Genomic DNA, 25,720 nt, shown 5'->3' with positions numbered 1-25,720 from the left:
ACATAATATTTTACGTAATGTAATCATAATATTCATATCATGTATTTTTTTGGCACGAATCCAAACCACTTGAACGCATGCCGATGTTTTCTCAATAGCAGCTATAATACATTTTTATTAGATTTAGCTTTTTGCAATCGGTCTATGTAATTTTAATATAAGTAGGTAATTTGACAGCTGAATTCCCACAATTGTGTTAAGAAAATACATGCCTATTTAGAATTCGTACTGCAAATATTTACTGCAATGGCGACTTATGCAGGCATTTATTTCAAAAGGAAACTAAGCTAGATTTTCTGTAATTTGCAATTATCTTTAATCAACCGTAATAAGCATTTTAATAGGCCATCAATACAAATAAACGTCTTGTGGTCAAATAGCCTTAATTTACATCTTATAGCAGCAGGGCTTACGCATCGACTACTCTAATCGGATTAAGTGCATTGAAGGCAAAGCTCGCAGAGTACGCTAGTTCGCGTCGCCCGCGCGGCTGCGCCTACGCACCGCTTGAGACACTTTCACGGAATTATGGCGCGCCTACGACCTTATGTTGGCTCTGACATAAACACTTAAAAGCAAGACAAATCAGGGCTTTTCTCTTCACCGTCACCTTTCTATTCTAGTTTACCGTAACAAAAGTATTACTTCACATTCTTTACTTCACAACTGGATTCATGTTCAAATTATGATGTGATTAGTGATGTCGAATATGTTTGGAAGCTCGGACGAATGTTTACGAGTCCTTCAGCGCGCACCCGGCGGCAGTATCACAGTTACACGTGTTATAGCTGTAAGAGGGCTCCTAAAAATAACTCATTGTGAGCGTTGTGACTTTATTTCCTGCCTGTTGACCTTGGATTTCGTGGGACTGATAATGGGAATGTAAAGGATGTTACCTCCTACACTTGAAGTAAATGTTACTGCACAAACCGGTCGTTTCGAATGTTATGGGTGATAGTTTTCGTGTTAAAGTTGAGTTGAAATCTTGTATTATTCTCAAAGATTTGAGTGATTCATTATAATTTAGGATATTTTGTGTAGTGATTTGATTAAATTTAATTATATGTATTTTAAGTATATCTTAAAGTGCACACCAATAAATATTCTAAAACAAAGTTGACAACACAAATCCTAAAGACAGTTACTTACCTGCTCTTTAGCCTGAGCATCCTGGATAATGTATAGATTACCATAACCAATCATACCTACCTGACATCCGTAGCTCAATTAGCGACCTTGCCTGCTTCCCTACATTCTGAAACTATACGTCATCGGAAAAACACAATTTAGGTCCATTTACTCGTTTATTCAAGGTCTCTCTGGAAAATTTTAAGAATAATTTCCGCTCATAAAAATTACTACCCTTAATAAAACAACTTCGACGTTAAAAATCTGCGATATGATTACAATTTTTAACGTCTTTCCAATTCTAACGAGCCACTCCTCCTAAAAGTCATCATCAACGTCGTCGTACCTATTGCTTCTGACTTACGAATCCATAATCCTTGTTCAACCCAGGGTGGATCCCGTTCAGCAAGCTACCCGACCGGACCTGGCAGTAGGCTGGACCTGTGCTATGTGGCTGAGCGAATGCTGGCACTGCACCTGCCCGAGAGAGATGCACATGCAGAGGCCCAAGCGGCGCATATGCTCACCAATAAGCATGGAGAACATTTCATGGTAAGTTTTTTATCATCCTATTATTTTTTTGGGATAGTGTAGCAATCTTCTTATTCCGTGCTCCTTACTCTAACTTCATATATTCGTTAATAAAATCCATCTTTACTTTCCTCTTTATTCGTTTTTTTTCGACTTTCACGTTCAGCAAATATCGTGCTATATGTATAAGGTGGTTAGTAAACACTATCTCAATAAAAAAGAGGACCATATTTGTACAAGCGGTGATTGCGAATGTTCGTGGCTTTTCAGACACGGTTGCGCCAATTTTAGATTCATTACCAGTTCTATTGTAGCGTTGTGATTTCAAACATTGTTTAAAATCAAATCGTTTGTAGATTCTTAACAAAGTATTCTGAAAACTAAAGTTTTTTTACTGACACAAAGTGATTTGAGTCTATCTTTCGAATATAGCGTCGGATCCGTAATTTGTTTTTATATTATGTTAAATATTTTAATTAGAGGAAGTGCTACCTACAGACAGACTGGGCGCGTCGCCGTCTCTTAAGAGCGGTAGCTTTGAAGATATATTTTATTTGAAATATTAGTTAATAAGGCGGGCGTTTAATTGGTTCCTATTAGTTTCATTTAAAATATAAAAGAGTTATTTCAAAACCTCGTAGAATGTTTTAAAAAACATCTTGCTACAGCTAAAAGCTCTACAAGTTATCATAAATAAATCGCAAAAGAAACATATCAGTTTAATTTCATCATGTTATCTACTGGTTATAGTAAGTCTCGTACCGTATTCCATTCGTACAACATTAGAGCTACAAAGTCTAATGTAAATTTGACCTGCCCCCTTATATGGAATTGGTTTATCTCTAATGCTACAAATAAGAGGCAGCCCAGCCTTAAAAGCCGCTAGTGGATGTTAGTCGCGAGACCTTTAGGGCCTTTTCACATCAGGCTTCTGGACGCAACGACAAAGAAACATCAACTGAATTTGGAAAACGTGCTTATGTCCCCACATGGTGATATTAAACTTGCACTTCTTGATAAAACAATGCTTTTCCGTGATAATAATCTTTTGTTGCTTCCACAATCTGAAAGCATCAAGATATTTTTTTTAAGTAAAGTGTTAGGACGTACTTACTTACTGTCGATGAATAAGAAGTTGAAATCTATAGTTAAAATGTAGAAAGTATAAGTGCTTCCTAAGTCGCGTCGAAGTTGAAACTTATTCTTTCTAACTTGCCCCATATGAGAATGGCCTAAGTTATCAAAAAGCATCGTTAAGTAGTATTAAGTTAATGGAACTTAGCCAAGTTACATAGTTTGTTACTCTCTCCTTCTGCAAATGTCCATATCGTTAATTCAGTCTCGATGTAACGCGATCTTTATGGGTTTACTTAAGTTTTACTTGGATATGTACTTAGATACTTATTTTAAGTTTTGTTACTTGGCAAATGTCTGGAATTCCTTGGAAGTTGCAAACCGTATCTGTGTTAGGACCTCAGTGGAATTGAAAGTATTTAGATAGCTATATTATCATTTTTCCAGACACCGTGCAATCGACTTTTTCTAAACATTTTGTGAAAACTTTTAAATGGCTTTCAAGTGTCACATTATTCAACATTGTTTCTTCTAGCTGTTTAAAGTTCGAAAGTATTGAAATCAAGTTAAATTAGCATCGTAGAGGTAGTATGTATCATAATGAACAGGTAATACAAAAGTTTCACGATAATACAATCTTTTCTTTTGCCTTATTCCAGGTGTTCGAGGTGAGCGGCGGCGACAGCGCGGGCGGTGTCGGGGCAGCACGCAGTGTCTTCGGACGTGCTCGGTCGCTTGGCTGGGCCGGAGATTTGGCACCCCCTCTCGAACGTCTGTGTGCGGCCTGCAAACACATCGAGAGCTGGCTCGCAGCGCATCCCAAGAACGTCGCTATATTACTAGCATGGTAAATATCTCACTTATCATACATTTCCATACATTACAACTCATGGTTACGCCGTAACTACGCGCGTGACTACGCGCGTGGTTACGCATACGCATCCGGTCTGCTCGAGCCTTTAATCTCGCTAAGATCGCGACGATCTACGAAAATGTTGGAAATTTCCCAGCGTCTATAGGCGGAATGTTAGACTATGTTTTTTGGAGACAATGCTGCTAAAAGCGTTCTATTATTTTACTCACTAGATAGAGTTTACTGTAATAGATACGTTATCAATTAATAGACTAATCCGCGTTCTAGGCAGTATATCGTGGTGGTCTATAAGGAAATTATGAGCCTGATAATACTTGTTTGCCATCGTTTTCCGGTTGAATAATCTGATATGAGTTGATAGCAAATAATATTATTATTAGTTTAGTAGGTAATAAAATAGAGCAATATTTAACTGCCTACAATTATTGAAATGTTATCTATCCAGGAAAATGTGAATGAAAAATGATCTAAAGATAAAAATGATAGTTTGTTTTTTTAGGATTCTTCCATTTAAGTATACCTAGCCCATACAGAATGTTTATAGTACTGTACTAAAAGAAAAACTTCTTCCTATTTTCAGGGGCAATCGTGAGCGTCTAGGCGTGTTAGTGGCGGCGTACATGCATTACTCTGCAATATGTGGGGCACCAGAGCATGCACTCGACAGATACGCCATGCGGAGATACCTGGACGACCGGGTGCCCGTCTTCCAGCTGCCCAGCAATAAACGGTATGGAGAACACTATAGTATACTTACACAGAACTTGATAGCTGATGGGCTTACGGTAGGTAATATAACACCATTTCAGGCTTTTCCCAAAGCTGTGAATAGATCTCTGAAAACTGAAAAATCATAGAGGTCCATTATCTGGTATATGACGGAATGAACTTTAGATTTGATAACTGTAATTGACCGACTTGAACTTCAGAGATCTACACGTTTGATAGTCGTAGTTAGTGTGAAATGTGAAAGGTCGATAAGGAAAGAAACACTAAGTATATTCTAATGTTGAAGACCATTTTTAAGAGTTTTCAAAGCAAAATCTATAATCTACACCTTCTATACGGATTTTTTAATTGAAGTATATCATTTTGTGTGAACAGCTACATCGACACGTTTGCTGGTCTGCTGGCTGGTCAGATCCGAGTGAACGCGGCACCGCTGCATCTGACGCACGTGAGCGTGGCAGGCTCCCTGGCATCTCCCGCCACGCCCACCATCGCCTTCCTCAAGATATACGAGAACTTCGTCTGCGTTTATACATCAGGTAAGTGAACAATTACTACCTATACGCTTTTGGTATGTAACTTCATGCCTACGCATAATCTATCCATAATATCTTCTGAGAGCATTTAAAATATCTTCACAGTGTATCGATCTTAACTTAACTTTCACAAGTAGAAAATATTACGCTAGTGTTTGTATGTTTCGAAGAATTACTAAACATTTTGGCTTTGGATTATAAAGACCTTCAAGCTCAGAAGAATATTTTTTCTGATTATTAAAATTGAGCAAACCGATATCCTCCAATCAAACTCCCTTTCTACCTGCATATGAATGAAGACTCCTAACATTGAGTTCTAATATTTTACATAGGTTTATACATGGTGAACGGCGGCGGCTGGACAGTGGGAGTAGGTCGGTTGGCGCTCCGCGGCGACGTGGTGGTCCGCGCGTACCGGCGCTCGGCGCAGGCGCAGGCGCGGCCAGCGCAGCGCCGCCTCGTGTTCGCGTGTCAGTTCCACACGTGCGCCGTGGCTGACCACACGCTCTCCTTCACTAAGCAGCAGCTCGATCATGCCGTGCACGGTAACCACCACAGTTTCTGGCTTCCTAATAAACCTTGAGCATATCCACGCATCGAGCTGAATTGATGATTGATGAGAACTCAAATGTGTACTGAGTAGGAATGGCAACCATTGCTCTGTCAATATTTACAAACTAACGAAGACTTTCTTCATACCTCTAGAAAGGAGTTCAATAAACAATTTAATACGCTTCAATTCAATTCAATAAACAATAAAACGTACATACGTATTATAAATTGTTTATTGAACTTAGAAAAAAATCGTCAATATGAAAGAAAATTGCTGAATCAGATCTTTATATACATGTTATGTAGTCTTATGTTTTCTGCTGCTTGTGCCAAAGCTCCCTGTTGTATCTTTGCTGCATACCTGCAACTCTTAAAACAATGTGTCATCTGCCATCAATGCAATAATAACTAAGCTAATGATTATGCCGCTTATCAACTATACCTATGGCCACTGAATGATATCATTATAATGAAAACATAAGTAAGATAAAAGATATATTTCAATAATCTTGTCTACAACAATTGACTGCAATTACGCCAACGTGATTTTGTTATCAGGAAAATTGCTTTAACTATTCAGTGCGAGGTCAAAGTAATAAATATAACAGTGAGGATACATTAATTTAGTGTTGTTTTTTATGCCCAATTACTATTGTTTGAATTAACTAAACATAGTTTATATGACCGCAGAATTTGTTTTACGTTAAAAGTCACATTAGATCTACATATAATCTTTTTTTTTTTTTTTTAATATTTACATTGGGGAGCAGGTACCGCTATCTTTTTGAGACGAAGTGAAAATCATCATAAACACCGTTAATATTTCCTCTAAAATTCTTCATGACCATAGGTGACAATCAATGTAATAGAACCTACATAAAAAAGTCACATCTACACCAAACCAATCTTGGTGCACTTTAGCTAAAATGAACCTTATTTGACCAGATCCATCATTCCCGAGTGACGGTGCTGTGGAGCTGGTGTTCCTCCGGGGTGAAGGTGGCGGGGGCGCAGCACCAGCTCCCACCCCCGCCGCCCCCCTCCGCGCAGCACCCGACGCTCTCGCCCGAGCAGACTCGTTGGAGCATCTGCGACCTCTCTCCACGCTCACCGATGACGATCCTGGTAAGTTTTGCATGAGGAGCAAATGTTTTCATTTATGATGACAAATGTTAATAATGTTAGTCCGGTTAGACTGGAAGCCGACCCCAACTAAGTTGGGAAAAAGGCTCAGGAGATGATGAGATGTAAATGTTTGTATAGGAATTTTTAATTCTTGCATCTTAGTCTGGAAGCTGGTGGTGATACACTGAAGCCTTGAAGAGCAGAACTGCAGCTAATTTCTCTAGCTTGTGCCCCTATACGTATTTGCAAACGTTTGAGCTCCAATGTAATCGCCGTGGTCGAATATCTGTCTGGCAGACATTATTATTTGTTTTAATACTGCACATACCTACGCATTTATTCTCAAAAAGTTGTCTAAGTTAATGCTAAGGTTAGTGAAGATCCTAAGCTGTTTTTAAAATAGTGGTTTGAATCCGTCAGATCTATTTGTGCAGGCATTGTGTTCAAAATACCTTTTCATTTAATTATGAAAAGATTCCAGCAGATAAGAGTAAACAGGCTAATGAACAATATTGTCTCAAGTATATTGTCTGTTTTGCCAACTATTATTATCATATCCGGTGTAAGTTATTTCCATAAACTGTTTTTAATCATTGTAAAGCTACCACCAAAGTTAGTTTAGGTGCTCACGGCACCGTGTAGAATGATGCCAGATCACTCATAATAAGTATTAGAGACTTCACAGTATCTTTTCTCGGAAATAATAAAAAGCACATTTCATATTCACATTATAATTATTTTCAAGAACAAAACAATATTTAGGCCATAAATGCCTCTTATCAAAAGAACAAAACGACTGGCGCGCCATCTATCGTAGGTTGATAGTACTCCCATGAAAGAACTCCGGCAGGAACCAGAAAATGCTGAAAGTGCAATAAAAAGTCGCTGTCAAATGGAAAACGAAAACTTATGACAAACAATATCTTTTGCTCTTATGTAAGAAAATGTTTTCAATGATGAACTAAAACTCGTTAAAAATCGTATGTATTGTAGCTTTGTGTAATAAAGTGCTTTTTGGGGATTTACAACTTAATGTGACAGTCCGCGTAGCTCCTCGTAGGCCTCCGTAGCACACATTCAAGGTATCAACATGCTTAATCAAATTCATGTTAGTTTTATGTTAACATTAGGTACTTCCTTTTCCAACTTTAAAAAAAAAAACTAAAACACATCAATCTTACACCTGAACCCTGACCTGAATGTAAATCTAATCTGTTTTCTAACTATAGGTGCGCTATATGTATCGATAAGTATAGCGATGCGCTCGAGCGAAGGGGCGTGGTTCCAAGGCAATTTCGCGGATGGGAAGCATAAATTAATAACATGAGTGCTAATCCAGTAAAAAGCTCTCAACCTTGACTGAGTGACTCGACCGGTCTGTGGGTTACAGTAAACGGGTAGTCTAAGCTTAGGTATCTTACTGAGTATGTTCATAAGTAATTTCACTGTTTAGTTCTAAATTATAATAGTAAGTGCAATATTTTTTTATAATTTATTGACGTACATTTAAATTTTGTAGGTACGTACCAAATATCTATACCTATACTATCTATAATAATAAGCAGAAAGGCTCCGAAACGACTTACCCAATTAGAAAAATTATTTCACTTTTGGATAGCTTAACTATTTCCGAGCAACATAGGGTATAAATTATCCGGGTAAGGGCAGTAGTTCTCACAGGACGCGGATGAAACCGCGGAAAAACAGCTAGTAACAAATAAATACACAAAAGTAAAATATTTCTAAACCGTATTACCACCCAGTGTCTTCCTTGAAGTCATCTAACATATGTTATTACGAGAAATAAACGAAAATAGCTTTTATTTAACCATCGTCAACGACAACTTCACAAACGTAAGGAAATCTACGAGATTCGCCTAACTGCGTTTTATTAGTTCAACATCCGCAAGTTATAATCTATTCTGGTGGGCATTAAAAGCTTGTCTAATGATTTGTATGAGGGGTTCCCGCATGTGGCCAATGCCAAGTCAAGCAGAACATCCGTCTGCCATTACTGACAACAATGTCACTCACTTACTTCAACTAACTTGCGTAACAGCCCTTTTCACAGGGACTGGTCGAAGTGCGTCATTGCGTACATCCTGTTGAATTTCAAATTATTTTTTTGGTCGAAGTGTACTATAATTGTAATGTCAACTTTGGAATTAAATTTAATGATAGTGAAAGAAAACCATAAGTAAAAAAAAATATATTATGTTTAAAGCCGGCTTCGTTACTAATTGAATTAAAACTAGGTTAGTTTTCGTAACTGAAAGTCCCGTAACTGAACTGATATGTGTCACGTGTGTTGACAAAGCGACCTAACTACACCGGTTAGAGAGGTCGCGGCTGCGGTGCAGGTGACGGGCTATTTTAGTGATGTGTCCGGCCGGCGCGCCGCCCGCCCGCCCAGTCCGTCCGCGCCCGCCTTGCGAGTCGCCACGCACGCGCACATCCCTAGCGACACACAGCGATACAAACTTTAACATGACTTAAAAGTTTCGTGAACCTCACCCAACTGTAAAAATTACCTCCAAAATCATCAAGTTTTAATTAATATTTTATGTTTCAAACAAAATAAACAAGTAATCCAATTAACAATTTCGTTCGGATATTTCGAGGCTGGCTAACAAAATCACAATCGAGGTGAGTGTGACATTAATTTCGCTGCTAGTGAAGCAGTTTTATGACTTCGAAATTAGTGAACGCATTTCCATTGGCCATTGAATTAGTGCTCCGATTCATATATGGAGGCAGTGATTGAGTATGTGTGTCTAAAGCTTCAAGAAGAGCGTGTCGGAATAAATTGAAAGTTCATACCGGCTTTCATGTTTAACAATGGTAGGGCTCGAGCAGAGATAACAATAGGCGGTGTTAGTGCTAACGACAAATGAGATTGGAGTCGGTTCGTTCGGCGCCTGCTCGCTAATTGACCGCCGAGGAGAATCGCTGATGTATGTCCTCTGATCTCGAACGACAGCCTGCCCTTAGGGCCACCATTCGACACACATCAATTTAATTCGATACGAGAATCGAGATCGCCAGCATCTACGGTTCTTTAAGAAATAAATAATCATGATCACAGTGTCAGATACCCGACCTGCGCGTCTTATCTTGATTTTGTTTCGCAATAAGCGTTGATGTTTTTTTAACCAATCGATTATAAAAAAGTTATCTCCTAGGAGTTGTAGTACTATGTTATGATTTGAACAAAAAGTTGCGCTAATGAGATTAAAAGACGCTCGCACGTAGTAAGGTCAGCAGAGAGTCGTACTTGTAAGTTGTACGTATGTCAGTCGTGCCGAGCCATACTTAATGAAGTTTATATTCACACGCAAGGCTATGTTTACACTGACGTCATGCCAAACTGTGCAAAAGTATGTTCCATGTTACTATCCTGTCGGACGCATGTCGAATTAATCAATCTGCTCTGTAGCTACCCAGCCAGTCTAGCTAGAGAGTGTTGTTTAAAACACTTGTGTATTTATAACAAGAGATTTTGTTTGAGTTTTGCAAGGTTGATTCATTGAGCATTTGTTTGTTTAAATTGTCCATCCATTAGCCGATTCTGTGTGCTGGCTGTTAGATCACTGTTCTAAAGTCTGTACAAACTTGTCTACATAGTATCGTGTATCGATTGTATGGGAGTTTATCCGCGCTTGCTTACCCTGACATTACGCACACATGTCCTGTCGCGATAACTATCCTATCCGTATTATTTTATCGGCAGAGCTTTCAGTTTTGATGAACAGTTAATACAACCCGCTTACGTGTGGCGGACGTGTGTGTTTTGTGAACCATAGTGCTATAAAACGAAATAAAATATAGTTTATCGTGTTATTTACAAAAACATTAAATAAAGTGTGTGATACTTCTGTGTCCTTTCATAAAAGTCTGTTATCACGTATCAGCCAATCAACACCAAGGATGTAATGACTCGCAAATCCGTTCATTTGAAGATCAAAATAAGTGAATTAATATGCAAATTTTGCTCAAACTGAACCACATTCCTTACTTAGAAAAAAAGCAAAAGACTAAAACTGGTTAGAATTCGGCGCTAACGTCGGATAACGAACGTAGATAGCCAAACGGTCAGTGTCGAATAATAATGCGGTAGAGCTGGGCTTAGAGTTTCGCAGAAACACAAGGTAGTGCCTGATGACATCACTGCGGCTGCGCGCTCACCAGCACACGCTCACCTTCATAGGTAACGAACGTTATCGCAACAATGTTAAAACATACCTCCACTGTGCAAACCAAACACTATATTTCTTCCTGACTTGTGATATACGACCTGTGAGTGAGATGCGGCATCATTACATCTAAATCGAAGCATTCAAAGCTTCACCGTCACGCTCATTTTCAAATGCTAACGAACTGAAATCTTGTTGGGTGAGAGTTACTGTGATGTTTCACTGACTAGTACCTAGATATAAGTAAGTTTGTAGCTGTCGTAACACACTATATTTCTCATTCACACTGGTAAATGACTTGACCACAATATAACTTTTGGCCGTCATTTAAGAAAACTGTCTTCATTGATAAGTCAATCAGATTGGATATCATTTTGTGTGTGAAAAAGTTGTAGTCGAAATCCGAAATGCAATCGAAAGTAAGATAAAATCTGTATTTTTATTTTTACAACACAGGGATTGCAATCAGTACCACATGTCTCTATAATTAATGAAAACTGATTTCTTTATCTCCACGTGTCTGACTGAGATATATCGTGGGACGCGGCCGGGCCGGCGCGGGCGCAGGCGACTCGAGCACGCTAGGGCGCACATCCTCTTCCTGCCCTGCACATTTCGTAACACTAGCCCTCGCTCCCCGCCCGACGCGTTATTTTCGTTGACAACACAGAAATAACCACATCTTCCTTAACAGCGACTGACGGCGACGGTCACCAGACGCTGACGTTGATATCTTTACACTAATTGCGTTATTGACAACCGCACATTTAGTTCAGTTTCGAAATCGAACATCGTGAACGTGAGCCGCGGCGCCAGCGCACAATCTCGCAGTCTGCCATCGGAAAAATCACAAATGTGATACAAAACGTTGGCTACGCGAACGCGACACGCTCGTTATGTAAATTGGCCGAGTAATAGTGTCATTCCTCCTTATTTGCATTTAGTATTACACGCTTTGACACTTTAACGTCTTTAACTATCTCGTAAATGGTTGTTGGTCAAAATATTGTGTGGGTTGCTTCGATTTTATTTATAATCAAGATCGACGTAGCGGCGTAGCAGACGACACTGCAACGACTGGTCAGTTTCTTGACAATTCTATTATTTTCTAATTCATGTCATTATACCTCTCCATACCAAAATATTTATTTATATATAGCTGTACATGCATTTCAATCCGTACATATAGGGAATGAGGTCTATACTCTCAAATAAATTGAACAGGTGTTGTTGTATAGAGTCATTTTTCTGATTTGGCAGTATCACCTTGAACTGAGTACCTACCAAGCCTATTTTAGAACATTTCAAGACGTTTTTATATCGCGGGGTTATCACGAAGGGTCATTACCAACTTTTTTGCAATGTCTGTAAAAAATATGACTCGTTTAAAAATACTGTTATCAAGTTAGTTATATCGATAAGTTACATCTATTTGCAGACTGTATGAGGTACATAATATATTATACTAACAAAGACGACTTTAACATTTATAGTCAGCTACATAAATAAGCAGCGACGTCATTACCTTATTACTTCTAATGTATACCGTTCAGTTGCAGGCTCAGGCAACATGTGTTTTTATATCATTTCCGTATAAGACTGTGCACTTATCTATAAGTAGGACGTCGTACCGGCACTTCATCAAACAACACGTAACGGTGGCATCCCACTGCTGGAGTAACGGGAAGCAAACTTAGTCCTTTTTAGGACTTGCTGGCTCTGTCGGGGCGACATTAATTGCACCCGCTACTGTACCAGGTGGCACTCGGCTAATTAAACACTCGCTACTTCTCTCTATTGGTATATTACCTGTGAATATGATAATAATACCTGTCGCTTAAGTTACCTATCTACATGTTAATTAATTCTGTCTTCGTACAAAGTGCAGTAGAAAATTATACACGTGCTAGCTAGATAGATTCCACGACTACATCGTTGCGAGGAGGCCCCGCCGGTTTATTGGAGCGAATCGAATCCAATTTAAAAGCTATTCGTAATTAAACCGTCGCTAAATACATTGCCCCGCGGCGGATCTAATCACAACGTAGTGATGTGAGAAAATTTCAATGTTAGTAGCCAATCTTCATATGTGTTCCAATTTGGTGCAGGTGACAACAACGGTAGCGCTGAAGGGTCTGGCTCGGGAGGTGAGACGGGCGACGGGACCGAGGCGGCGCATACGTTTGGGCCCCTCGACGGGTCCATCTACGCCACGGTGGTGCGCGCCGGCGGCGGCGGCCCGTCCTCGCCGCTCAGCGCCTCCATGGACTCGGGCATCTCGTCGGCGGGGCGGCGCGCGGCCCCCAGCCCGCCCGACGAGCTCGACGCGCTCCTGGGCGACATGCTGCGCACAGTGAGCGCGCTGCCAGACCCGCCGCCGGCGCCGCACACGCCGCAGTCGCACGCCGACCGACCGCCAGACATACCGTACCACGCGCGCGCAGACTCCGCGCCCTTCACCTACGGAGCGCCCGGCCTGCGACCAGGCATGCTGCGCGCGCCCAACCGCCTCGCCAGCCCAGAGCTGGTGCGCCGAGCGTTGGGGGGTGACCGGAATTACCGCCCCATAGAGGACGACGATGATGAACGCACGGTTACCCCGGATCCTTCTTCCCCACGCACACCACTGTCGCCGCGCACCCTCAGGAAGCTCACACATGAAGACGTCACCACCACCACTACTGCAGCACCGCCACCGGCCTCTCCCATACGAAATGGCAGGTAAGTCGTTTTTTAAATACAAAATTGAAGAAATCTATATACTTACCTACCTAAGTATGTACTTATGTATCTATTTAAACATATTGTAATCAAGCAGTTCTGTATAAATAACTGTCTTTCAAAACCAGTTCTCCCTTCGCTTTTGCAGTAGGCATATCGGGAGAAAATCCTGGCTTTTAAAGAATATACGTACATTTAAAATAAACATTTCTTTGTTGACTTAAAAAAGTCAAAAAAAGTTTTGAGATGAAAATCAAACATCTGTATATTTTGTTATTGTTTTATTTATACTGGGGTCAAAGGCAAAACATTAAATTTATATGAGTGTAATTAAAGGAAGGGATCTGGTGGCAGATGTAAACATGTGTTCCTGTAGGCGTGGAGGTCGCTCCGCCTACACAACCGGGGACATTGTTTACATTCACAACGTCACCGATCGAATTATTTATAACAAAACTGAGTTTTTTGCGGTTCCCCTACATTCATATCGATAAACTTCAGAAGACATATAACATCCGTGGGAACATCACACGACTTGATCAGCGTAATCTGTAACAAATTGTTTGTAAAACTGTAACAGAGCGACATCGTCGTTGTCCTCTTAATTTATTTAGCCGCGTTCCAGTCGACCCACTTCACTGTCAATGAAGAAGAGCAATAAAATATAACATTACCAATCACGACCGCTACAAGTTACGCTAATAAATTATTTATGGTGCACTGATTAATTTAGTAAACTAGGGTATCTGCATCAGAGACATCTCATTGGTTTATTTGTGGTTTTGAAGAAAGACAACTTTGCAGAATATCCAATTTACTCTACAACCTTCAGCTATTTTATATTAGCACTAGAGTCTATACTTGAGTTTTAAGTGATTATTAATCATTAACTAGATAACTGTGGATATATTCACCTATTTTGAATGACCTCCGCTTATTGACTCATCTAATAGGAACGAAACAAAGACAACGAATGCATAAAATCTTCAATGCTTTGTCACCTATCTACAGAACATTCATTCAATATTAGCTAATCTACAATAGGTACTCGTGCAGGTGTGCTCTACCTGCCAATTTACAAGCTTGTAAATTGTTTTATAAATATTTTATCTTTCAATTAACTCACGACAGAAAACATTGACATTGATGAGATTATGTAAGATTACACACGATCATTCAAGATCTTTGGTCATCTCAGTAAAGCATTTCCTGATAGAGACTGGTTTAAATATAAACAAAGTAATCGAAGCTCTTAAATTGATATGTCGTCAATAACAAAAAAACAGTGTAAAAACAGTTCGATTGAACAAATGTTAAACATTAAATTATGGATTATAGCGTAGGAGCCGCCAGCGCAAGTGGGCGTGCTGTAAATATACAATGATTACAACAAAAACTGGCTTAAAGTGTTCCAATATTGTTTGTGTGCAGTGCTACATTTTTTTATAGACAACATTCGATAGCATCTGTACAAGAAAGACAAAATGTAAAAGATTTCAAAAATGTCCACAGTTCAAAACAAATATTAAATACCTAATTGCAACATGAAATCTTCATAAAATGATCTAATAACAATATTCGAGCCATGACACGCGTTAACAATAAATAATGATGCGGCGTGACAACAGAAACAAGGAGTAAATTATGGTTATTATCATAAACACTGCGTGTGCGGTGTATGTAGCTACTATGGCATAATGCCCTTCTTTGTTCCTCTACTAATATCCGTACCTAACTATGTTTAGTATCTCAGTCCTCCAGTCTTTGCCTGCGAAGATGCAGTTTGTATCTAATCAACATAAACATTCTTTAAATACTTTTCAGAATTCTGATATTATCATCCAACGAATTCTAAGAATGTTTTGTTTATTATGATGCTATAGCTTATCTTTGTGGCTATTGAGAAGGTTAAAATGGCAACAAGTCTAGATTTTTCTTTCTATTATCAAGAAGTAGTTCACGATGTATGAATATAATACCTGTTTCTGGCAAACAATGGCACACGTCGCAGGCTGACATCAAAATGATCGACATGTTGATAAATAACACGATATCAATATCTGTGTTGTCAATCATATCGTCATAATGCATTGTAATTACAGCACTTAATGTGAATGCTTTTGTTATGGTGAGTAATACTCACTCGCTCAGATACGTATTGTTCGGGTTTAGTTACATTTTATGTAGGGTCAGTAGTGCGAATAAAGAATCAGGGTGAATGTCATTCTTATAAAAGACGTAAGAAATGATCGTATTTTGTTGCTGCTGTACCTATATTTTGCACAAAAGGCACAGTAGATGAACATAGCTAAACAAACTTAGATCTAGATGACTCGATTAGGTACCGTAGAGACCCCAAACGAAGTAAACAACTTAATCTAATTTATATTTCAATTAGCTTCTAATGGTATTTAACAGTGAGTCTAGAGCCATTTGCAATAGCATTAAGAACCGGAAGCGTTCGTCACATTAATTGAGTCGGCGATAGGCGTGGGCTGAAACCGAACCAAGTATCAATCCGGTCGTTCTGCAACATTGCCCGCCGCACATAACGTGCTCAGCTGAGGCTCGGCTACCTACTGCGAATTATTTATGTGGCGCCCGCTCAATGAATGGCTTCTTAAGTTTCCAGTCAAATTACTGACACGGCATAACCATTCCTGGAATCACCTCGAGCCAACAAACTAATATTTATAGCTTCTAAACTGCATTCAAAATCCTTTCTAATCTGACCATATATGGTATTGGATTACGATTTTTTTCTGATAACATCTCGTCAACTTATTTGTACCTAATTGCTCACTTCAGCTTAATGTAGTGAATAGTAATGATCAACAAATGTAATCGAGTAGTTAAACACGTCGCCATACATAGAGGCACGTCGGAAAGTGATGTCGACTGTCGACTTGCAATTCTCGATTTGATTTGGAGCGATCGATGGTGTGTGATTGCGTCGCGCCATGACCCAAACAAGTTACTATTTCGAGATAAACGTGGCCATAAACGGGCGGGTGTCGAGCGAGCCACGACACTGCGACGCCTCACCGCCGCAGCGCCGCACCGCCTCACGCACTCCCCGATACACTATTTACTTTCTAATAAAGACCGCTTTGTTACGACCCTTTACTTCCCTGTTCAATGAAACAGTTAAGTTTCTGTTAAAACATGTGGTTTAACTGTATATCCTCTCCACGTTTGTTCTCAATCCGGTGTCATTAGCTTTAATGAATAGATAAATAAAAACAGCAGCATTGAACACATTCCATTCTTAACGGAAGACTATTAATATTCAAATAAAAATCATTTAGTATTATATGAAGTATCCATGCCTACATCAGACACCCACTATTTAGAGATTCTTAGCACGCGGATACAAGGTTTCCCATTGCCATAACAAGATCACTCGGACCTTCAAGTCCTACACGCAAATAAAAAAACGTACCTACTAAGATAACAACCGGCCCGAAGCCTTGACAAAATGGTTAATTTCGTCCAAAACTTAAATACATTTTAAATCAGTCAAGGTTATGTCAAGCTCATTAACATTAAGTACTCTACGTTTTATAAACAACGGATTTTACTTAATTTCCCATTAAAATCCTACATCCCAAATCAATGATAGATCCCCGATATCATCCCGTTCATATCGTTGGGAATATACCATAACCATATCTAACCTAGAACAAATTTTGTTAGCAGATGGTTGAACGGCGAAGTAGAATGGGCTGAGCGGCCCGCCAGTGCAGCAGCAACTCTACGGAAAACGCCACCCGAGAATGGAACATGGCGATCAGCGAGTACTCTGGGCTGGCACGAAAGTTCTCGAGCTCGGGAGCCGCGTCGCTCAGAGACCGGGGTCGAAGGCAGTGCAGGCCTCACATGGCTTCAGCGACAACAGCAGAAGTTACGTGAGAGGAAAGAGGCAAGGGAAAGAGTCGCTCGACTACCGCTCGAGTGGGATACTGCTTCCTCCCGACAAGTGCGCCGCTCTGCTAGCCACCGGTAAGACACTTTTTAGATTCATCAATTTAAATGTGGTGCAAGCTCTAGCAAATGATTAAACAGTTTTCACTTCCCCTTTCAACATTAATGCCGATTTCAGAGTGGATGGCTACACGAGTGACACGACGGCATTCGCTGATGATGACGAAGATTTCAGCGTTCCTCTTCACGTGAACACGCGCACACCTCTCAGAAATGATCACGTCAGTCCTCAAGCTCCAGACAGGTATTGTATTCATTTCCAAGTATTTGCTGTTCTTTGTTGTGAAGCTAACTTGTTTTTTTTGTTGTTGTGAACAGAATATAATCGTCGTAATTTTTTGGAATGTGAGAACCTCTAATGTTTTCTGAGAAATCTAATGTTACCTGTGTCGAGGGGTATCAGCATGCAAATAAGTGTTGCTTGATTGCATAACTCCGAAAATTGCCTTTTAGCTTTTTGCGATATTTTCGTTTTGAAGAATGGTTATTGTTATGTCCACAGAACCTCATCTAGAAAGTTTATGTACGAAAAGATGACGCTGCGCGAGTGGAGTGCGACCAGTACACCAAACAGCACTCCCGCGCCTGGATTACTGTCGCTAGCGGAGCCCCCTAACACTGACACCGTCGTGAGTAACTATATAAAGCTTATACAATTAAGCCGAAGAAATAAATTTTTTAACAAAAGACAAGACTTTGAAAAGGATGGAGTATTAAATATCAATTTTATATCCAGGATCGCGCCGAAAGCTGGTCTCGCGCTGAATCCCGTACGGAATCCCGGGCAGGCACTCCAGCATTCCCAACACACCCGCGAACGCCGTACCCTCCAACGCCAACGCCATCGCTCTCCGCCCGCCCTCCGCGGTCACCCTCCGTTACCAGGTACAATACGTTTGACCTGGAGGACATAAGGTACAGAACAATTGCTGATGCAATCATGATCATCGCAAATCGGGAGCTTATTCAAGGTTGCCGCCTAATCCTTTGACTGCGATTGCATTTACACGTATCATCCTACACACTCATCAAAAACATAGTCTAGTAAAAGCCCTTTGAACTGTGACTTATTAGTGTTTTTAAGTTTGAGTATGCCTGCCAAAATAATAACTAACTCAAACCGAAAAGCACAGTTCCCCACACCTGAACAATCACTATACCGCAATCTCACTTACTAAACATTGTATTCCTCCAAATACAGAAAAGAACGTGAAGTAAGTCCCGAGTCGGAGTACCGCATTTACAACGGCAGCAGTGGGTCCCGTCGGTCCAGCGTCAGCGGGACTGCTGAGCCACAGCACGTGGCTCCGGACAGAGTGCGGTTCGCGAGGGATACCAGCCACTATTGGTACAAGCCCAACATTTCCAGAGACGACGGTAAGTACTAAAAAGTGGACGAGCTACTTACTCTGGACTTCTCCCGGAATAGTATCGTACAATAGTACAACTTTAAATACGAGCAAATCAGTTAAAAAGTGGTTCAAAAGTCCTAATGGTTTTAGTCTACGACCTCTTCTTGTTTTTTCAATAAGTTATAATAAAATTTGTTCACAGCGGTATCAGCGTTATTACAACTAGAGGAAGGCGCGTTCATCGTTCGCGACTCGAACTCGTTCCCTGGTGCATTCGGGCTGGCCGTCCGTGCCGGAGGGGCGGGCGGTGTGAGACACTTCCTCATTGAGCCTACCGCACGAGGAGTGCGTCTGCGCGGCTGTCCTGATGAGCCAGTTTTCAGCTCGCTCTCTGCACTCGTCTACCAGCATACTGTCACACCTTTGGCGTTGCCCGTGCCACTAAGATTGCCTGACAGGTGAGTCTCTCAACTTACGCAATCGCAAAGATGCTCGTATATGCAAACTGCTTCACAGTGCTCTTGATGCACATGATACTCCAGTTTTATATACCTATTTGAAGGTACCTGAATGATTTATCTGTTTAATCCACAGAGATCCATGGACAGGCGGTAGCGCGAACGCAGCAGCGCGAGCATTGCTTGCGACGGGTGCAGCGTGTCACGTCTTGTTACTCGGCTCTGAAAACACCGAGGCGCTGACTGGTCCAGCTGCAGTCAAGAGGGCTGTCACCCATATATTGTCTAAAAAGGTCAGTGTTTGAACATCGTATAGTTGAACTGCTACACCAGTTTGGCTGACTCCTTTTGGATTTTTTCTGCCCTCTCTGATGTTCTAGCTTTCTCTTCTAAGCTATGTTGAATCTATTTATAAACTTGTGTTCTTTCCAGGGCCCAGCACATGTGGTGCACTTCAAAGTGTTCGGCGGCGGCATAACGCTGACAGATGCGGCTCGCAAGCTGTTCTTCCGTCGTCATTACCCCGCCACCGGCGTGTCGTATGCGGGACTTGATCCCGATGAGAGGAGATACACACACACCGATAATAATACGCAGCTTGAAAAGTGAGTATAATTGTCATCACTTGCATATTTGTTATCAACGCTTAGGTCAACTAGTCATGACCCATCGCAAACCGCGAGGCCTTCAGCTCTAATGGTTATACCAAAGTATTACGTTGAAGATGCGTTCAAGACTGTCTCTTAGTTTTAATTATGCTCTTCAAAGAAACTGTTGCATGAAATAGGTGTGATAGGACATAGGTACTTATTATAAAATGAATTTCTCAAAATTGGAACTTTTATTTGCAGACGAATATTCGCTTTCGTGGCTCGTGCGTCTTCGGGTGCCGACAACCAGTGCCACGTATTCGCCGAGCTGGAGCCCGAGCAACCCGCTACTGCCATCGTTAACTTTGTTAACAAGGTAAATAACTTCTATTTCTAAACTTGGTATTATGTTTTCTTGTTAGTATGTAAATGGACAATGTAATTAATTTCGTGTTTTATTGTTTTCAGGCTCTATTGGGAAGCTCGCAGAAAAAGGACATCATCTAAATGAAATGACGAAATAATAACCATTGGCGTTACTGAAATACTCATAAAATGATGTGTATAACACAAAAACTTGAAATGAAGTTATGAGATGGAGTCGTCATTTGTTAAAGATACGTGTTTTATTTATGTCTGTCACATTCTATATTACTGTAAAATTCGATAGAGAACTTGGTTAACAGTTTTATTTCCGAAGTTTATTCTCCACGATACGCTTCATCTCACCAAGTACAATTAACCATAAAATGTGTGTTAGCGAGAACTACATACATAATATAAATATAAATTATAACTTAGCTTAGGGAAGGAACTAACTAGTCTCAAATTATTTAATATAGAGTAGTGATATTACGTGTGCCTAATGAATATTAGATTATTGAAACTAAATCCAGTGCATGCTATGATGATGTCCCACCACAAGTGATTAACAACTTCAATTAACAAGGACAAGTTATCAGCAATGTTACAACTACGAACGATTGCATTGTAACCAGTACAACGAAATGAAATCATAATATTATTATAGTACAAGGCTTGTATGAATTCAGATAATATTTCACCAGCGGGCCACTGCCACGCATACAAACAAAAATCGAATGCAGCTTTAATACATCTAAATGAGTTTTATCATTCATGCATTAAAAATAGCTTTTATTAATTGTAAGAAAAATCATTGCCTTAATGTTTAATGCTGAGATATTAAAATTGTTGGCTTCTTGGTTAGAATTTAAACCATTTCCATTGAATAGATGTAATGACATCTGAATAAGCTAAAGCTGAAGAAATGCCTTTACTTTAAACTTGAAGAAGGTACCTACTAAAGATTATATTAGGTACTAAAAAAATGTTCGTCATTGTTCGCAGTTCATGACGCTTCAACATTGTAACACATTTTATTATAATAATAACTGTTGTAAAATGTATTTATTGGGTAATAATATACTCATGGAAGTAATCTCATGTGTTTTATTTCTACTTAGTTATAACTTAGCTACAATATTTAAATAAGGTATAATATACATAGTTTCATAGTAAATAATAATACCATAACTAGGTATAACAAATCCCAGAGTTATGTTTTCTATTGAAGAACAGTTCAGTGTGAAATATTTAACCAGCCCTCAATATTTCACTTACATTGTTTTGCAGAGAAACGAAACTTTTTATTGAATGAACCAACATATATAAAAAAAGGAAAATTCATATTTTATCTACATCTACAAAAATACGTTAAAATTATATGTTATTAGGAAACGGATTCCGCTTACAAAGACCTAGGAATTAAGTACACGATTTGTCTGGCTTTCGTTCTCTGTGCTGGACCGTGGGTTGTCTTTTGCGAGAGGCGCGCTTGCGTCAGTCATCAGATCGGCCGAATCGGAGGTGACCGTAGTCGTCAAATGCGTCATCAGCGCGGGCAGCCCTGCGGATCAGGCTGTAGTCTCTGTACAGAGGCCGGTGCCTGAACTCCTCGTCTTCCTCAGGGAGGGCGAAGCTGCGGAGGTTGGCACTCTCGCAGCAACGCACCAACACCGCCAAAGCTACGGTTATCGCCATCGCAACAATCGTTACTAGCCGCATTTTGTAAAATGACAGGATCTGGAAATAATTTATTCAAGTATTGGTCTGAAATTGCTATTTCTCAATACTGAATTGAAATAGTGGCAGAGAGGTATTGCCGTGATAGTGGCGGATTTTGTAAGTCATAAATCTACATATATTTTCTAAATTGCATAAAAACAGAAGTGTAATCGTAGGTATAGGAAGGAATAATGGAGTGACAACGAAATATACTTGAAATTTAAAACTAACTGCCACGAATGAATTGCAAACACTAGGCAGCTATTAACTTAAAAACCCGCGTGCTGAAAATGTTTAGTATCTAGGAAAATACAATTTCTAATTAAGTGATTTATAGAAAAAAAAAATTAAGGACCATTATTAAAGCAATGAAGTAAACCATCCTAATAAAATACAGCATCAGAATGTACTATGAACATTATCTTGGGTTACTTACCAGTCACAGCTCGCTAAACAGGAATGAATGAGAAAAACAGTAACCACAGTTTATATACGAAGTGCTCCCGTTGGAAAACATCATTCCCCCTTCTTTAATATTCCCCTCAGAGCCTGTCTACGCTTATAAATTCAAAGGATAGTAATTGACAGATTTCAATTATTATAACCGTACAAATTGATCTTATTACTGCCAAGGAAACATTTTCATAATTTTCTTTAGTCTCCGCTCCAACAAAATGGAAAAGGATTTTTTTTTTAATGAAAACTTAACCTTGTGTTCCAAAATAAAAACCGAAACGAAAAACGAACGAGAATATCAACCTTATTAAAAAAAACTTTTTTTTCACTGGCGCGTTCTATATGTCTTGGTTCTTTATTTAAAATGATTTGTTATTTTCTGCGCTGCCATTATTATTATTGTCTATGATTATGTTTTCACTTATGGAATTCTAAGTTAATTAATTATTCATTAATTAAACAATAATATAAAGAGAAAATTAATAGCAGATATGTAAAAGGTTACATTACAATAATTAATTAGTAGGTATTTGGGTTTTGTTCTCCTTATAAGCGCTTTGATTTGAACTGCGGGTAAGCAAATGAATATTATTCTTGTTATTAATAAATAATAGATCTAAATAAGGCAAACAATATACTTATTACGAATTCGACTTTTTAATTCGTCTTTAATAATACTACGTACTTACACTTATTTGGTGTCTTTTATAATTGTCTAGGTACAGACAATGAATTAATAGGAGAAATAGGTTCATTACTAAAAAAAAAGTTAGCATCCTGCCATAAATTCCCGCGCTTTTTTGTTAGATATTATCATCAATCACGATGGGCATACCAACAGAATTTGAAACCTTGGAGCAACAGTTTTTGGAGCTAATTAGCGAATTTCGGACTCTAACCGTATGTTGACTGTTTATTATAATTAGTTTATATCACGTATAAAAAAATATTTTAACTCCCAGCACTTTTCATTTATTTCACGTAGGTAGGTTCTGAGTTGAAAACTTGATAGGCGAATCGAGCATCTGTATATATAAGAAGTGCTTAATTGTTTTATATAAATAGGGACATATAGTCAATAATTAAATCGTAGATATCCGAGAGTCGGCTGCGTGGGTCGCTTCGTACCGAAGCGACTCGTGCCGAGGCTGCGGAGGCGGCGAGGGCGGCGGCCGAACGAGCTGCGGCGGAGGCCCGCAACGGAGCCGCCGCCGCCACAGCTGCCGTCACCAAGGCAACCACTGCCCTCGCCAGCACCCAGGAGCACCTTACAGGACTTAAGATACACCTGGATCTTACGGTAATTTACTTACGAATCAACAATGATGCTTTGATTGAAGTATGGAGATGATGCAAAATGGTATATTCTAGACTAGAATCTAGTGGACGATATGCTAATGGTTTCATATTTTCTTATGAAAGACAAGGCTAGATAAATGCATATTCTTTGTGCTAATCTTATTTCGTGATGTAGCTATAAACTTTAGTTTTCAGTTAGTACTTTACATTTAAATGGGTATGTTACTGTAAATTTTATTACCTAGGTTAACTTAGTACTTGCCTTCAAGCAAACAAAGAGACACAAGCATAACTTATCATACTCTTTAAAGAACATACAATATACACATGACGCAATGTCATATCCATGTACGAAGTAATATGTGTTACGTCACAACTGTTTGTTGATGAACAAGTCGTAACCTACGCAATACCTATGTCCATTAGGAGAGGCAGCGAAAGCTCTTAGAGGATCGCTGTGGCGAAATGTCAGCGCAGATTAGTGCCTTAGAGAGACAAGTACAGCAGCTAAAACCAGTGCAGTCAGCCCACTTGACACTACAGCGACAATATACAGATCTGCAGGAGCGTATCTGTCAAGCTACTGAAGAGGCTCGTAGGTAAGATACATTTTGGTAATCATACCGATGAGACATTAATTAATGCTCAATCCTTCTCCGTGTGAGAACCTCCTGTAACGTAACTGTTGAGACATCTCGTTCTTTAAAAGGGGTTCGATAAGAACAATAGCTTAAAACCTCAACAGAGAATCTACCCGTCTTGAGAGCGAACTGAGAAGAGTAGAAAAATGTGCAGCAGCTGGCTCAGAAATTAGGGAAAGAGCACGACTTGCCGCTGCTGCACATGCGCGTGAGAGACGCCTCGCAGCCGCTGAACTCCAACATACTAGCAAGGAACTACTCGCTGCTAATGGCAAGTAGCTGCAATTCAAACTAAAATACAAGCTTTAGTAAGCAGGTTAGTCCTCAATATAGTCTAATCCTTGTTGCAGCGGAAATAACAAAACTCAAAGCCACCGTTGCCGAATTGCAACATCATGTATCAGAACTAAGTAACAAAGGATCCTGCAAGAACACTGTCGATCCTGATATTGAGGCCCTTGCTGAAACAAGAGCAGCCTTAGAAGCTGAGCGAGCTGGTGCATCGAAGCTTGAAAAAGCGCTGGCAGCAGCTTTAGCGGATAACGCGAGTTTAGCTGCTCGCTTGCACGTTGTAGATAATACTGATGGAGTTGAAAAAACTTCAACCCCGCTTGAATCTGCTTCTACTAACATTTGTCCCATTGACTCATTTCTAGCTGACTAAATACTTTTCTTCTAATAAATTGAATTGTTTTATTAAATGGTCGCTGTTTTTAAATTATATGTCAATGGTTTTATGTAACACATTCGTCAAGCTCAGTTGAGCTGCCTAGGAGGTTACGTAATAGAATATGTCATCATTGCTCGGATACGCAAGGGTGATCAATTTATTAGTCAGACAGATACAGACAAAATGTCGTGTTGTCCTAGTGGGCAAAAGACCAACCTCTCAAGTATGAGGGCGCGGGTTCGATCCCAGGTCAGGCAAGTACCAATGCAATTTTTCTAAGTTTGTATGTACTTTCTAAGTATATCTTAGACACCATTGACTGTGTTTCGGATGGCACGTTAAACTGTAGGTCCCGGCTGTCATTGAACATCCTTGGCAGTCGTTACGGGTAGTCAGAAGCCAGTAAGTCTGACACCAGTCTAACCAAGGGGTATCGAGTTGCCCGGGTAACTGGGTTGAGGAGGTCAGATAGGCAGTCGCTTCTTGTAAAGCACTGGTACTCAGCTGAATCCGGTTAGACTGGAAGCCGACCCCAACATGATTGGGAAAAGGCTCGGAGGATGATGACAGATACAGACAAAAACTTGTAAGTAACTTATGAACGAAATATAATGTTACAGTATAATGTACATATATTTATATAGTATCGCTACCCAGACTTCATTAGAAAACAATGATGTGGGAGAAGCCACCGAAGCGCAATTTATATTAGGAACAGGTTT

At 39.8% G+C, this 25,720-nt stretch overlaps 2 protein-coding genes across 12 annotated transcripts in view; both read left to right on the top strand.

Annotated features, from left to right (window-relative positions):
* The window catches only part of LOC110371973 (tensin-2), a 79,459-nt gene extending 58,153 nt beyond the window's left edge, over positions 1-21,306 (top strand). For 7 of the 11 annotated variants that reach the window (XM_049835772.2, XM_021328453.3, XM_021328451.3 and 4 more), the window contains 17 exons: positions 1,519-1,680; positions 3,393-3,580; positions 4,188-4,337; positions 4,712-4,875; positions 5,205-5,417; positions 6,370-6,549; positions 12,851-13,463; positions 17,160-17,465; positions 17,566-17,691; positions 17,950-18,076; positions 18,184-18,362; positions 18,649-18,824; positions 19,002-19,257; positions 19,394-19,550; positions 19,690-19,862; positions 20,109-20,223; positions 20,316-21,306. In XM_049835772.2, coding sequence (XP_049691729.2) covers positions 1,519-1,680; positions 3,393-3,580; positions 4,188-4,337; positions 4,712-4,875; positions 5,205-5,417; positions 6,370-6,549; positions 12,851-13,463; positions 17,160-17,465; positions 17,566-17,691; positions 17,950-18,076; positions 18,184-18,362; positions 18,649-18,824; positions 19,002-19,257; positions 19,394-19,550; positions 19,690-19,862; positions 20,109-20,223; positions 20,316-20,354 — 3,324 coding nt within the window. In that variant the 3' untranslated portion in view covers positions 20,355-21,306. The remainder of the gene's footprint in view (positions 1-1,518; positions 1,681-3,392; positions 3,581-4,187; positions 4,338-4,711; positions 4,876-5,204; positions 5,418-6,369; positions 6,550-12,850; positions 13,464-17,159; positions 17,466-17,565; positions 17,692-17,949; positions 18,077-18,183; positions 18,363-18,648; positions 18,825-19,001; positions 19,258-19,393; positions 19,551-19,689; positions 19,863-20,108; positions 20,224-20,315) is intronic. The other 4 variants (XM_049835776.2, XM_049835773.2, XM_049835774.2 and 1 more) reach the window with 4 other exon arrangements.
* A 1,867-nt stretch (positions 21,307-23,173) lies between these two features.
* Positions 23,174-25,176, top strand: LOC110371969 (uncharacterized). The gene is made up of 5 exons (XM_049835782.2): positions 23,174-23,288; positions 23,482-23,688; positions 24,114-24,286; positions 24,433-24,599; positions 24,679-25,176. The coding sequence occupies exons 1-5, from the start codon at positions 23,214-23,216 to the stop codon at positions 24,990-24,992; spliced, it is 936 nt and encodes a 311-aa protein (XP_049691739.2). The 5' UTR covers positions 23,174-23,213; the 3' UTR covers positions 24,993-25,176.
* The last annotated feature ends 544 nt before the right edge of the window (positions 25,177-25,720 follow it).

The sequence above is a fragment of the Helicoverpa armigera genome, chromosome 6 (genome assembly GCF_030705265.1).
Source record: "Helicoverpa armigera isolate CAAS_96S chromosome 6, ASM3070526v1, whole genome shotgun sequence".
In the NCBI taxonomy this organism is placed as follows: domain Eukaryota; kingdom Metazoa; phylum Arthropoda; class Insecta; order Lepidoptera; family Noctuidae; genus Helicoverpa; species Helicoverpa armigera.
This window is presented reverse-complemented; position numbering and strand designations above follow the sequence as displayed.